This window comes from Salvelinus alpinus, chromosome 22 (assembly GCF_045679555.1).
Source record: "Salvelinus alpinus chromosome 22, SLU_Salpinus.1, whole genome shotgun sequence".
NCBI lineage: Eukaryota > Metazoa > Chordata > Actinopteri > Salmoniformes > Salmonidae > Salvelinus > Salvelinus alpinus.
The window spans coordinates 18,917,232-18,932,475 of NC_092107.1; the positions used below are offsets into that span (position 1 = coordinate 18,917,232).

At 43.7% G+C, this 15,244-nt stretch overlaps 1 protein-coding gene across 8 annotated transcripts in view; it reads left to right on the forward strand.

The window, feature by feature from the left end:
* Positions 1–15,244, forward strand: part of LOC139549183 (NADPH--cytochrome P450 reductase) — a 66,759-nt gene that overhangs the window by 25,602 nt on the left and 25,913 nt on the right. For all 8 annotated transcript variants that reach the window (XR_011669843.1, XM_071359364.1, XM_071359365.1 and 5 more), the window contains one exon: positions 919–1,108. Coding sequence is in view for 7 of the 8 variants with exons in the window: in XM_071359364.1 (XP_071215465.1) it covers positions 919–1,108 (190 nt within the window). In the remaining variant the exon portion in view is untranslated. The remainder of the gene's footprint in view (positions 1–918; positions 1,109–15,244) is intronic.

Below are 15,244 nucleotides of genomic sequence, written 5' to 3' on the forward strand. Positions count from 1 at the left end.
TTTTACATCCATTGAGAATGACAATAGTTCCTCAATGTATTTTAATCTTTCCAGCTCTCTCCCTTTCGATAATTACTCAGCGTGAAAGGGAAAAATGTCATGCTCTGATCCAGTGGAAATGTAAAAAAATAAACCTACCTGATTACTTCTTATGCCTTGTACAAATAGCCTACAGCTGTGTCGGAGGGCCCAGAATATTATACAATGTTGCAAGTTGAGCTTCCAGCAGGACCCAAATTAATAGTTGATACAATGTTTTAAGTTCGTGGCTACCCATGGCCGGTCTGCAAATGTCATTTATAGAGTTTATTTTCATCAGGATATTTTCTACCTGCAGGCTGCAATGTTTTTCTTTGTTGGTTTTAAAGGCTATTTTTACATTGTTGGCAATATAAGTTAATTTCAGGTTTATCATTTATTTGGATAGAATTTTAATTAACCATAATGATTTTGCGATATGAAGATGTTTATTCTAAGTTAAATTAAACTGTTCCATGAAAATGTGGATATGAAAGCCATAACTGGCATGCAGATCAGTAGAAATGGTAAGATAAATTGGCATTCCACAAGTCTGCCGATTCCTTGTGTAGCCGGCAACTTCAGGAGAGTAATGGCAGAATCTGCGAAAGCCAGTAGGAGCGGGAGGAGAGTAGTCGGGTCAAATTTAAATGTTTTCTCCTGGGTATCTTGATCTCTGCTCTTCAGTCATTTGTCTTATTTCATCAAACAGTGCGCTTACAGTTGTAGTTGCCCTAATTAAAACACATAGGGTGTGTCCTAATATTTGGATAAATACACATTCTTTAGACTAATCGATTGGTCGAAAGAACAGACTACTTTCGGTCAACAGATCTTTTTTTGTTGGGGACAGCCCTACTCGTGATCTTTAACCTCTGCCCTGTCTGGTTGCCCTGGCAGCCCTGTGTGTGACAATGGCGGACGTGGAAGCAGAGCGCAGCACCCAGCCGGAGGCCATGGAGGAGGAGAATCCTCTCTTCAGTAACCTGGACCTCTTCCTCTTCACCCTCATCGCCGGCCTCATCGTCTACTGGTTCATGTCCCGCAAGAAGGCCGAGCCCATCCCCGAGTTCAAGAAGCTCGACCAACCGTGAGTACTGCTCGTGGTGTGCTTAATACACACCAGGCGCTTGCTGTACATCTCTCAACAAATAAGTCATAAGGGCCTAACCACAGAGTTAAAAAGGGCACGATTACAGTATTACTCATAGATTTAGGAATTAGAGTACTAGAATTGACACGAACCATATGATGGTCCAAAGATCAGCCATGTTGGTCAGGGAGTTAGTCGACCATGGTTTGCCAGTGCTGTGATAAGATATTGTGTAAAATAATTAATGTGCAGTATTTATCTGCATTGTTTTTGTGTTAGCTAGCTAGCTAGCCAGAACCATTCTTCTAAAATTGTATATGCCAATATTCCGTTCAAGCAATGCAGTCAAACCCCAGCCATACACTGCCTCAAATCAGTTGATGATAAGACTTAGACAATGAAATCACATTTTATTGGTCGCATACACATATTTAGCAGATATTGCGGGTGTAGTGAAATGCTTGTGTACCCATCTCCAACAGTGCAGTAACACACATGTAAAATGGCACCTGAGCAGAAGGCAGACGCGTTTTACGCGCCACCAACCGATTATTTATATACAGTGGGGAGAACAAGTATTTGATACACTGCCGATTTTGCAGGTTTTCCTACTTACAAAGCATGTAGAGGTCTGTAATTTTTATCATAGGTACACTTCAACTGTGAGAGACGGAATCTAAAACAAAAATCCAGAAAATCACATTGTATGATTTTTAAGTAATTAATTTGCATTTTATTGCATGACATAAGTATTTGATCACCTACCAACCAGTAAGAATTCCGGCTCTCACAGACCTGTTAGTTTTTCTTTAAGAAGCCCTCCTGTTCTCCACTCATTACCTGTATTAACTGCACCTGTTTGAACTCGTTACCTGTATAAAAGACACCTGTCCACACACTCAATCAAACAGACTCCAACCTCTCCACAATGGCCAAAACCAGAGAGCTGTGTAAGGACATCAGGGATAAAATTGTAGACCTGCACAAGGCTGGGATGGGCTCCAGGACAATAGGCAAGCAGCTTGGTGAGAAGGCAACAACTGTTGGCGCAATTATTAGAAAATGGAAGAAGTTCAAGATGATCGTCAATCACCCTCGGTCTGGGGCTCCATGCAAGATCTCACTTCGTGGGGCATCAATGATCATGAGGAAGGTGAGGGATCAGCCCAGAACTACACGGCAGGACCTGGTCAATGACCTGAAGAGAGCTGGGACCACAGTCTCAAAGAAAACCATTAGTAACACACTACGCCGTCATGGATTAAAATCCTGCAGCGCACGCAAGGTTCCCCTGCTCAAGCCAGCGCATGTCCAGGCCCGTCTGAAGTTTGTCAATGACCATCTGGATGATCCAGAGGAGGAATGGGAGAAGGTCATGTGGTCTGATGAGACAAAAATAGAGCTTTTTGGTCTAAACTCCACTCGCCGTGTTTGGAGGAAGAAGAAGGATGAGTACAACCCCAAGAACACCATCCCAACCGTGAAGCATGGAGGTGGAAACATCATTCTTTGGGGATGCTTTTCTGCAAAGGGGACAGGACGACTGCACCGTATTGAGGGGAGGATGGATGGGGCCATGTATCGCGAGATCTTGGCCAACAACCTCCTTCCCTCAGTAAGAGCATTGAAGATGGGTCGTGGCTGGGTCTTCCAGCATGACAACGACCCGAAACACACAGCCAGGGCAACTAAGGAGTGGCTCCGTAAGAAGCATCTCAAGGTCCTGGAGTGGCCTAGCCAGTCTCCAGACCTGAACCCAATAGAAAATCTTTGGAGGGAGCTGAAAGTCCGTATTGCCCAGCGACAGCCCCGAAACCTGAAGGATCTGGAGAAGGTCTGTATGGAGGAGTGGGCCAAAATCCCTGCTGCAGTGTGTGCGAACCTGGTCAAGAACTACAGGAAACGTATGATCTCTGTAATTGCAAACAAAGGTTTCTGTACCAAATATTAAGTTCTGCTTTTCTGATGTATCAAATACTTATGTCATGCAATAAAATGCAAATTAATTACTTAAAAATCATACAATGTGATTTTCTGGATTTTTGTTTTAGATTCCGTCTCTCACAGTTGAAGTGTACCTATGATAAAAATTACAGACCTCTACATGCTTTGTAAGTAGGAAAACCTGCAAAATCGGCAGTGTATCAAATACTTGTTCTCCCCACTGTATATATATATTTTTTTATGCGGCTAGGGATGCCATCTGGGCTGGCAACCTTGCGATGGTTAAATGTGTTACTCGCGTCAGCCACAAAAACGAGACCTCGCATTCCACGGGAGTGGTGGTGGCCCGCGTTGGCGGCACAGTTTCCCTCGAAGCGAGAGGTGTTTCACCTTGTCCGGGAGCTGGTTTTCCCTTTATAATCTTTGATTTTCTGGAGTCCCTGCCACATAATTCTCATGTCTGAGCCTTTGAATTGCCACTCCACTTTGTCTCTGTACTGACGTTTTGCCTGTTTGATTGTCTTACGGAGGGCATAACTGTACTGTTTGTACCATATTCAAGTCACCTTGCCGTGGTTAAATGCGCTGGTTCGTGCTTTCACTTTTGCACGATTGCTGCCATCTTTCCATGGTTTTTGGTTTTGAATAGGTTTTAATCATCACAGTGGGAACAACATCCCCTATACACTGTTGTAAATGTAACAAGTACTACTATTGTATCATATAATAACATCCACAACTTTCCAAGAAAACAAAATCAGACATTTATGTTCCATTTACATGCTGTATATTTTAGAGCGCCGTTTCCCAAACACGGTCCTCGGGATCCCAAGGGGTGCACGCTTTGTTTTTTGCCATAACACTACACAGCTGATTTCAAATGAAAGCTTGGCTATTTATACAAAGTTGGTATAAAACCTGAATAAATAGTTTTTCTAATTATATGACAATTAGGTTGACGATGATTCCATTACACAATTTCTGATACATCACATGCCTTTTATTTTCCTGCATTAGTAAAAGCAGGAAATGCGTCACCTATGCCAGTACCACAATTCATTCTAATTAGACTGGTTTTGGATTTCTCCCTGACCAAGATGGCTGCCATTTTTGTCCCATTTATGGATTTTTTTGTGTGAATATAATAGGATCTCTATGTGGTTAGGACAATGTTACTATTATCTCTATGGGCCCGACTAAATCCTAGGTTTCATCTGCTTGTTGTTCCAGGGAACACTGTGCCTACTGTTACTTTGGAGTTTAGGGTTGAAAGCACACAATGCATCATGGTTTAGAGATTGGTTTACTAGGGCCGGGATGTTATCGCGATACTCATTAGTATCGTGGCAAGGAAACAACACGAAGCGGATTTAAATTCTTTAGGAAAAATAGTCCGAATGTTGGAAACAAACATTATGTTGTCATAGTCACATTTGATTTATTTTACTGACAGCAGGTATTTTTTTCAACCTTTTTGGTATAGGGAGCAGTATTTTCACGTCCGGATGAAAAGCGTGCCCACGGTAAACTGCCTGCTACTCAGGCCCAGAAGCTAGGATATGCATATAATTGGTAGATCTGGATAGAAAACAGTCGAAAGTTTCTAGAACTGTTAAAATAATGTCTGTGTATAACAGAACTTATTTGGCAGGCGAAAACCCCGAGGACAAACCATCCAGGAAAAAATACATTTGAGGTCACTGTGTTTTCTATTGGAAACTAGATTTGAGGCACCTGGTTGCAGTTCTTATGGCTTCCACTAGATGTCAACAGTCTTTAGAAATTGGCTGATGTTTTCCTTTCAGAAATGAAGAAGTACTTTCTGAGTGTCAAGCCAAGTGGACTCTTTTGTTTGGTGCGCGCGACCACTTTGATTTTATCCGCTATTGAACACAGTATATTCCGTCTTAAATTTTATTGATTATTTACGTTTTAGGATGCCTAAAATTGGATGAGGAAAGTTGTTTGAAATGTTTGGACCAAGTTTACAGGTAACTTATTAGATAATTTGTAGTCATGTTGGAACCAGTGTATTTCTGAATCAAACACGCTAAATAAATAAACATTTTGGTGATATAAAGAAGGAATTTATTGAAAAAAAAAGGACAATTTGTGATGTTTCTGGGACATATTGGAGTGCCAACAGAAGACGATCTTCAAAGGTAAGGCATGAATTATATCGTTATTTCTGACTTTCGTGTCACACCTGCTTGGTTGAAATATAATTTTTATGTGTTTGTATGATGGGGAGCTGTCCTCAGAATATCGCATGGTTTGCTTTCGCCGTAAAGCCTTTTGAAATCTGATGGATTAACTGTGGCTGGATTAACAAGATTAAGCTTTATTTTGGTGTATTGCACTTGTGATTTTATGAAAGTTAAATATTTCTAATTTAATTTGAATTTCACGCTCTGCAATTTCACCGCTAGCGGAACGTCTAGCCGTAACCGGTTTTAAAGGACTGACTAATGGGTTTGTTCTGCTTGGTGTTTTAATTTTTGCCCTGCCCCCCCAAAAAAATCATAATACTGCGATCGTCAAACACCTACAGTTTACAGTGCTGGTGTGTATTTTCTGAGGGAGGGGCTATAATGTAGTGTAATGACCTGACAAGATCATAAATGAACAATTGTCCAGACAGAGGCTTGAGTTTGCTAATTGACGGTTTATTAAACCAACTTTACACAGGCTACTGTTTGGGCCGTAGCACACGCCAAATAAATGATAGATAACCCACAAGCCAATAGTGACCTTCTCTTGTGAAGCCCAGACGTAAGAGAGAGAACAAAGGCTAAACCTGGTCTTAACTTCCAATGCTCCATCCCCCTGCCCAACCCCCCTCCACGCCACTCCGCCAACCGCCAGGATGCCCGGCATCAGAACATTCCAGGCATTCCCGTGATTGGCAGATAGCAGGTTGATTGACATGTCGGACCCCGCGAACACTGGGTACTGGTCAGTACAACACAACCACCTACTAGCCTAACACATAACACACAGCTGTCTGTGCGGGTCGCTACAGTAGCTTACCATACCATAATGTGGATTTAAATACACGGTGCTGTAATGAGTCTTATTTTTTTCATTGATTAATCTGCTGTTTGCCAGTTCAGTGTATTGTTACTGATGTTTACGAAAGAGAACATGAATAATTTCTGAATGTGTTCATATACCTCAAGTTGAGCGTAGTCCATAATGTAAAATGAATGGAAGTTATTGGCAGTGCACCTATTACCTACAGGTAATAGGTTAGTGCAATCACATTTATTGCCTCAAGCACCTGGGGAATTTTATAAATGTTCCAGCTGGGCCCAGTAGTGACCTAATAAAAATATAAAAATATATATACAGTGAGGGAAAAAAGTATTTGATCCCCTGCTGATTTTGTACGTTTGCCCACTGACAAAGAAATGATCAGTCTATAATTTTAATGGTAGGTTTATTTGAACAGTGAGAGACAGAATAACAACAAAAATATCCAGAAAAACGCATGTCAAAAATGTTATAAATTGATTTGCATTTTAATGAGGGAAATAAGTATTTGACCCCCTCTCAATCAGAAAGATTTCTGGCTCCCAGGTGTCTTTCATACAGGTAACGAGCTGAGATTAGGAGCACACTCTTAAAGGGAGTGCTCCTAATCTCAGTTTCTTACCTGTATAAAAGACACCTATCCACAGAAGCAATCAATCAATCAGATTCCAAACTCTCCACCATGGCCAAGACCAAAGAGCTCTCCAAGGATGTCAGGGACAAGATTGTAGATCTACACAAGGCTGGAATGGGCTACAAGACCATTGCCAAGCAGTTTGGTGAGTAGGTGACAACAGTTGGTGCGATTATTTGCAATTGGAAGAAACACAAAAGAACTGTCAAACTCCCTTGGCCTGGGGCTCCATGTAAGATCTCACCTCGTGGAGTTGCAATGATCATGAGAATGGTGAGGAATCAGCCCAGAACTACACAGGAGGATCTTGTCAATGATCTCAAGGCAGCTGGGACCATAGTCACCAAGAAAACAATTGGTAACACACTACGCCGTGAAGGACTGAAATCCTGCAGCGCCCGCAAGGTCCCCCTGCTCAAGAAAGCACATATACATGCCCGTCTGAAGTTTGCCAATGAACATCTGAATGATTCAGAGGATAACTGGGTGAACGTGTTGTGGTCAGATGAGACCAAAATGGAGTTCTTTGGCATCAAATCAACTTGCCGTGTTTGGAGGAGGAGGAATGCTGCCTATGACCCCAAGAAACCATCCCCACCGTCAAACATGGAGGTGGAAACATTATGCTTTGGGGGTGTTTTTCTGCTAAGGGGACAGGACAACTTCACAGCATCAAAGGGACGATGGACGGGGCCATGTACCGTCAAATCTTGGGTGAAAACCTCCTTCCCTCAGCCAGGGTATTGAAAATGGGTCGTGGATGGGTATTCCAGCATGACAATGACCCAAAACACACGGCCAAGGCAACAAAGGAGTGGCTCAAGAAAAAGCACATTAAGGTCCTGGAGTGGCCTAGCCAGTCTCCAGACCTTAATCCCATAGAAAATCTGTGGAGGGAGCTGAAGGTTCGAGTTGCCAAACGTCAGCCTCGAAACCTTAATGACTTGAAGAAGATCTGCAAAGAGGAGTGGGACAAAATCCCTCCTGAGATGTGTGCAAACCTGGTGGCCAACTACAAGAAACATCTGACCTCTGTGATTGCCAACAAGGGTTTTGCCACCAAGTACTAAGTCATGTTTTGCAGAGGGGTCAAATACTTATTTCCCTCATTAAAATGCAAATCAATTTATAACATTTTTGACATGCGTTTTTCTGGATTTTTTTGTTGATATTCTGTCTCTCACTGTTCAAATAAACCTACCATTAAAATTACAGACTGATCATTTCATTGTCAGTGGGCAAACGAACAAAATCAGCAGGGGATCAAATACTTTTTTCCCTCACTGTATATATATATTCTTTTTCTGGAGGACCCCTCTCCCCCCTGTGTGAGTTAGCTTCCCCTGTGCTGTCCTGCTTGCCCCACCCTCCTCATCACTTATATAATCAGTGTGGAGTCAGTGACTGAGGTTTGGCTGTGCTTTGCTCCTTCCATTTGTTGCTGCCTTCCATTTGTTCTAATCAGTGGGGAAAAGCTGTCTATGAATAGTCCTGGCCTGCTCTCTCACTGGCCCAGGGCTGTGCTCAGTGAATGGAGACAGTGTTGCGAGGAGCAGAGGCAGACAATACAGCGAGGCTGCTCCTGACACTGCTGCTCGGTGTATGGGACATCATGAACATGTGTGAAAACAAGGGCTGGTTGGCAGGAGGCGAGGGCCCGGGGGAGAATGTTTAGCTCCCGGAAGAGGGATTTTTGTTGTTGTTGTTGTGGGGGCAGGGCTATAAAGTCTGACTAACTTGGTCACATATGCAACAAAATATTTTGTGTGACCAGGAGTTTTATTTTGGGAGCACTGTGCTGTACTGTTGTTTCCGAGTGCCCTAGAGAAAAATTTGAATGTAGATTCGATAGCGTTATGGTTGCACCATAACGACAGCTAAAACATCTTGCTTCTAGCCTTACCAGGTCAAAGATTTGACCTATTATTACCGGCGCAACATTTTTATCTTCCTATAGAGGATCGCCGGGACCGCATTTTTTACATTCATAAACCATGTCGTAGGCAGTACTAAAACTGCGTCATTAACCATTTGTTTACACTTTCGTGTTACTTCATTGGCTAGCTAACAACCTGGTAACTTTACCAGTATATCTAAACATTTTGGGTACAGAAGGGAAAGGGATTGCTTCTCCAGGAGATCAATGATCATATGAATGACAGATCTCTTTCATGTCGTCACCACCAGCCTGCATTTTTTTTAAGTGTACATTGATTACATTGAACAATCAGAAAATAGTGCTTTTACACAATGTAGAAACCTAATTCCACAAATGATTTTGGAATTTCAATGACAGGTATTTGTATCAACATTTTAGCTTTTATAATAAACTGTCTTTACAGTGTAACATATTATTGTCAAGGGCACATGTGCTTTAAAAGTAGCTAGAATTCATATAGGCCCAATATACATCAAAATCAATTTAAAAAAATGATTTTCTGCCACTCCTAAATTTCATGTGGTGCTCTTAACTTAAAAAAATATATTTTAGAGCCCTGGGTGGGGGTACAGGAGAGGATAACTACAATATAACCCAGCCCCCTTTATTCTCCTTCAAAGACATGTTCCGGTACTCTGGCGTCTAAGAAAGTTCCTGCTTTGGGCTGGATGAGTCAATGTGTAGTTCATAGATACATAATTACTGTTTTACCTTAATTAGCCTCAACTTTTATTTAAGCTGTGCCACACTTTCTTCTACATTTCCCACCCCCACGTGGGCCTGCCCCTAAGCAATTTGAGTTCTAGTCAATGCGCTCCAGCCCCTCGCGTTTGAGTGACGGTTAGCAAGAGGCCTGCCCAGCGTTATCCAATGAGGTTGCAGAGTGGTCGCAACTGCTCATTGGAAAGCAGAGAGAGGGAGAACAATGACGACCTGCACATATTTTCACGTGACATAGTATGCCTTTTTTGGGACACTTTAGGCTCTTGAGTGCTACTTTCAGAACTACTGGCTAAAAAGTACACAAGTACTGGATAATCTCTTTTGAATGGGTATTCTGGGTACCTAACTGTGTTATGAATGGGGTGTCGCAATCTCTCCTGTACAAGTTGAGCAGCCTCTGTTTTTGGGCCCGAGCCAAAGTTCCCTGGAGAGCTCGTGAGAAAGGCGAGTTAAGCCCTCTCTGTGAGTCCTCCCAAAGGTGGAAAGTTGAGGCAAAGACAAGCAGACTTTTTCCCCCCCTGCTCTAGTTGTTTTTGTTTTCCCTTCACTTTCTATCTTTTTGGGGGAAGCCATCTCTTATTTGCCTGGTTCTCTCCGCTTAATGAAGTAGGGTCTGTGCCACAAATGGAATCCTTTTATGATAGAGGTTGCTATAGCAATCACATTCCCCCTACTCCAGTGGTTGGGGGGGGGGGGGCACTTAGTCAGACGGCGCTTCTCACCCTTGAATGGACCACAACTTGTGTGCCGTAGCTAGCGAACACCCTTCAGATTGGAGAGGGAAAGAGGTGGGGATGAGGAAGGTATGCGTTGAGGTTTTTAAGTTTGAATGTTCTGTGTGTGTGACGCTTCAGGGTTTTATGGGAAGTCTGTTTCCCACCATTGCCTCTTCTGTGCTTGCCAGACGTGGTTGGTGTGTGTGTGAGAGAAGGATTAAGTGTGTGGTGTAGAGTACTCGGTGGAGAACAGACCTCTGCTCCTACCAGAGGCAGAGGACCAGCCAGAGTTCAGGCACAGCGGGTTGTTCTAGGTGTCGTTGGGCGGCTGTAGCTTGGATTGTGGACGGAGTGCTGCTGTGGTTCAGGCTGGTGTACACACTACTCAGCTCCATCTTGTTGTGAAATGTGTGGCAGCACCTCTTAGCTCGGAGTTTGACAGGGGTGTGGCTTCGCTGGTGGACACAGAGCCGAGTGCTATGGGCTGTGTGTTTTCCATGCCAGAGGATAGGAGCGCTGCCGCAGCAAGGTCAGTATGAAACTTCGTACTCCGAAATCTGGACTTCGGTGAGTTTCTTTCAAAGAAACTCACAGGCATCGCATGTGAGGCAAGTCTACAGCTTGTGCTTTCATAGTTCAGCTTTAGTAGTTAATGCAATTCATATGCACTGTGTGGGGCCCCATTTCATGGATCCCACGTGTCTGACTGCTAGTAGGCTGACACCCTCATTCTGGCTCTTGATTGGTCCCTAGTGTTAATTTGGTCAAATGGACTTGAGACCTGAGCCGTGGATTTTACAAAGTCATTCACCATGTGATGCGTCACCATGTAGGGTCGTTTCACCTCAAAAAGCACAATAGGATGTGACACCCACCATTGTCAGATTTGTTTTCTGAAATATTTTCTGTAATTAGTAACAGATACGATTAGCATTCCTGAAACATATTACAATATTTTGTAAGGTTATTTTTCTTTTAGAAACAATACAAAACATACAAACAACAACATCATACAAACGGTTTCCGAAGGGTCCTTAACTCTTAAGGCATTAAAAATGTAGATTAAATATTTTGTCTTAAATATATTTGTCAAAGGACTTGTCTTGTGCATAAGTTTCTGCTAGACAAGCAGTTGTCAGGTGTCTCTGCTGGTAGGAATAGTTTATTAGAATAGTTATTACCAAATGTATACACAATTATAACTTGTATAAGTGACAGAAGCCTGTCTGATGTAATATAATGATTAGTCAGTGATGGCGCCGGAGGGTAGGGCTGCCGTCTTATCGGCTCTCAACCAATCATGCTATTTTGTTTGTTTTTCGCTTTATTCGTAACTTGTTTTGTACATAATGTTGCTGCTACCATCTCTGATGACCGAAAAGAGCTTCTGGACATCAGAACTGGGATTACTCAACTCAAATTGGACGAGGAGTTCTTCAATGAGTCAGATGCGAGGGATATACTGCAGACACCAGACCAGGCCCGATCGCTGTGATTTGCTGGAGAAGGAAACAGATTTCGAGGCAAAAGATCAGGGTGCCCTGCGAGGATCAGGCGATGAGTGGCTAATCTGACTTTGCCTTCCGTCCTGCTAGCTAACGTTCAATCGCTGGAAAATAAATGGGAAGAACTAAAAGCACGTATATCCTACCAATGGGACATTAAAAACTAATATCTTATTTTTCACGGAGTCGTGGCTGAACGACAACATTAAGAACATACAGCATACAGTTAGAGTGTATAACTATCGACAGAACAGCAGCCTCTGGTAAGACACGGGGCAGGGACCTATGCATTTATGTAAACAGCTGGTGCACGATATCTAAGGAACTCAAGGTTTTGCTCGCCTGAGGTAGTGTGGTCTACAGCTTATCATGAGAAACTCTATCTACCTAGAGTTTATCTGCATTTTTCATCGCTGTCTACATTCCACCACAGAGCGAGGTTAAAACTGCACTAAATGAGCTGTATTCCGCCATAAGCAAACAAGAAAATGCTCATCCAGAGGCGGCGCTCCTAGTGGCTGGTGACTTAAATGCAGGGGAACTTAAATCAGTTTTACCGAATTTCTATCAGCATGGAAAATAACTCTGGACCACCTTTACTCCACACCGAGACGCGTACAAAGCTCTCCATTTGGCAAATCTGACCATAACTCTATCCTCCCGATTCTTGCAAAAATTAAAGCAGGAAGTACCAGTGACTCTGGGTATAAAAAAGTGGTCAGATGAAGTAGATGCTAAGCTACAGGACTGTTTTGCTAGCACAGACTGGAATATGTTCCGGGATTCTTCCAATGGCATTGAGTACACCACATCGGTCACTGGCTTTATTAATAAGTGCATCGACGATGTCATCCCCACAGTGACTGTACATACATACCCCAACCAGAAGCCATGGATTACAGACAACATTCGCACTGAGCTAAAGGGTAGAGCTGCCGCTTTCAAGGTGCGGGACTCTAACCCGGAAGCTTATAAGAAATCCCTCTATGCCCTCTGACAAACCATCAAACAGGCAAAGTGTCAATACAGGACTAAGATCGAGTCTTACTACACCGGCTCTGACGCTCGTCTGATGTGGCAGGGCTTGCAAACTATTAGACTACAAAGGGAAGCACAGCCGAGAGCTGCCCAGTGACACGAGCCTACCAGATGAGCTAAATTACTTCTATGCTTGCTTCGAGGCAAGTAACACTGAAACATGCATGAGAGCATCAGCTGTTACGGTCAACTGTGTGATCACGCTCTCCGCAGCCAATGTGAGGAAAACGTTTAAACAGGTCAACGTTCACAAGGCCGCTGGGCCAGACGGATTACCTGGACGTATACTCCGTGCATGCGCTGACCAACTAGCAAGTGTCTTCACTGACATTTTCAACCTCTCCCTATCTGAGTCTGTAATACCAACATGTTTCAAGGAGTCCACCATAGTGTTCTTGGGCACAGGGACTAAGGTAACCTGCCTAAATGACTACCGACTCGTAGCACTTACGTCTGCAGCCATAAAATGCTTTGAAAGGCTGGTCATGGTTCACATCAACACCATTATCCCAGAAACCCTAGACCCACTCCAATTTGCATATCACCCCAACAGATCCACAGATGATGCAATATCTTGCATTCCACAAGGCCCTTTCCCACATGGACAAAAGGAACACCTTTTGTGAGAGTGCTAATCATTGACTACAGCTCAGCGTTCAACAACATAGTGCCCTCAAAGCTCATCACTAAGCTAAGGACCCTGGGACTAAACCCCTCCCTCTGCAACTGGATTCTAGACTTCCTGACGGGCCACCCCCAGGTGGTAAGGGTAGGTAACAACACATCCGCCACGCTGATCCTTAACACGGGAGCCCCTCGGGTGCGTGCTCAGTCCCCTCCTGTACTTACTGTTCACTCATGACTGCATGGCGAGGCACAACTCCAACACCATTAGGTTTGCTGATGACACAGTGGTAGGCCTGATCACCGACAACGATGAGGGAGGAGGTCAGAGAACTGACCATGTGGTGCAAGGACAACAACCTCTCCCTCAACGTGATCAAAACAAAGGAGATGATTGTGGACTACAGGGAAAAAAGGGACCGAGCTCGCCCCCGTTCTCGTCGACGGGGCTGTAGTGGAGCAGGTTGAGAGCTTCAAGTTCATTGGTGTCCACATCACCAACAAACTAACATGGTCCAAGCACACCAAGACAGTTGTGAAGAGGGCACGACAAAACCTATTCCCCCTCAGGAGACTGAAAAGATTTGGCATGGGTCCTTAGATCCTCAAAAGGTTCTACAGCTGGACCATCGAGAGCATCCTGACTGGTTGCATCACTGCCTGGTATGGCAACTGCTCAGCCTTCGACCGCAATGCACTACTGAGGGTAGTGCGTACAGCCCAGTACATCACCGGGCTCAAGCTTCCTGCCATCCAGGACCTCGACCCAGACTATGGCTTCCCAGACTATTTGCACCCCCCCACACTGCTGCTACTCTGTTATCTATGAATAGCCACTTTAATAACCCTACCTGCATGTAAATAATCACTTCGACACCGGTGCCCCTGCACATTGACTCTGTACTGGTACCCCCTGTATATAGCCCGCTATTGTTATTTACTGCTGCTCTTTAATTATTTGTTTTTCTTATCTATTTTTTTTTAGGTTGGGCATGTGACAAATTTGATTTGAATAACCATTTTCACTTATCCTTTCATCTGTTTTGTTACAGGTGATGTGATTACACAACAGTTTGGGAATTTCCTGTCCCTTGAGGTCAAAAGTGAGCGCTCCTCTCTTTCTGTCCCAGAGAGACTAGGCTGGATGTGTTCTTGCATTGTTTCCTCAGCCAATCTAACCCTGAGCTTTGGGGTTTCTGTAAGAAGCTTCTTATTTTGTCCCATGGCAGGCGACTGTCGCGAGGCTTCTCCATCAACAAGGAGGTGTAACAACCTGTAACATGCAGGAGGGTACAGTCATCTCCCAGAGACTGGTGTGTGATTGTTGGGGGTGTCAAGGTCCCTCTCACCAAGGAGCTGCTGACCTGAATCAGCAAGCTCAAAATACAGAGCACACATGGACCAGGAGTAGAGTAAAAGGGAACGTGCTGTGCAAGGGCAGAAGAGAAAAGCTGCAGAGGATCACATAGATGATCTAGAACCAGTATCAATTCTCTGTTTGACAATTAGTATGAAGCTGTGGCTTGGAGTATTGCTTTTCCTTACTATGTAAAGTATTCCCTGTGAATCTGGTCAAGTATTTAGTTGAGACTAGTAGTTGAAGTCGCTTCGTTCACCATAAAGTAGTGTGAAAGTACCAGGTTTTGACCATTAGATGCCGCTTTTCCTGCTATACTGCCAGACTTTGATCCATTTTGCTGGTCTCTTGTGTTTATTAAATAGATCTCATTTCCTTTGCAACTTTGGGGAGAAAACCAATAGATTTGGCTCATTATGAAAATTAATTGTGTGGTCAACCTCACAGTTCAAGCCAGCCCTCCATGAAAGCAATTCAGTTTATTCTTTTTGCAACCTAATGCTTCAACCCAACTCTCACCCTCCGATCCAGCGAGTTCCAGACGTGCTCAATGGGATTGAGAGCCGGTCTCTTCACTGGCCATGGCAGAACACTGACATTCCTGTCCTGCAGAAAATCAT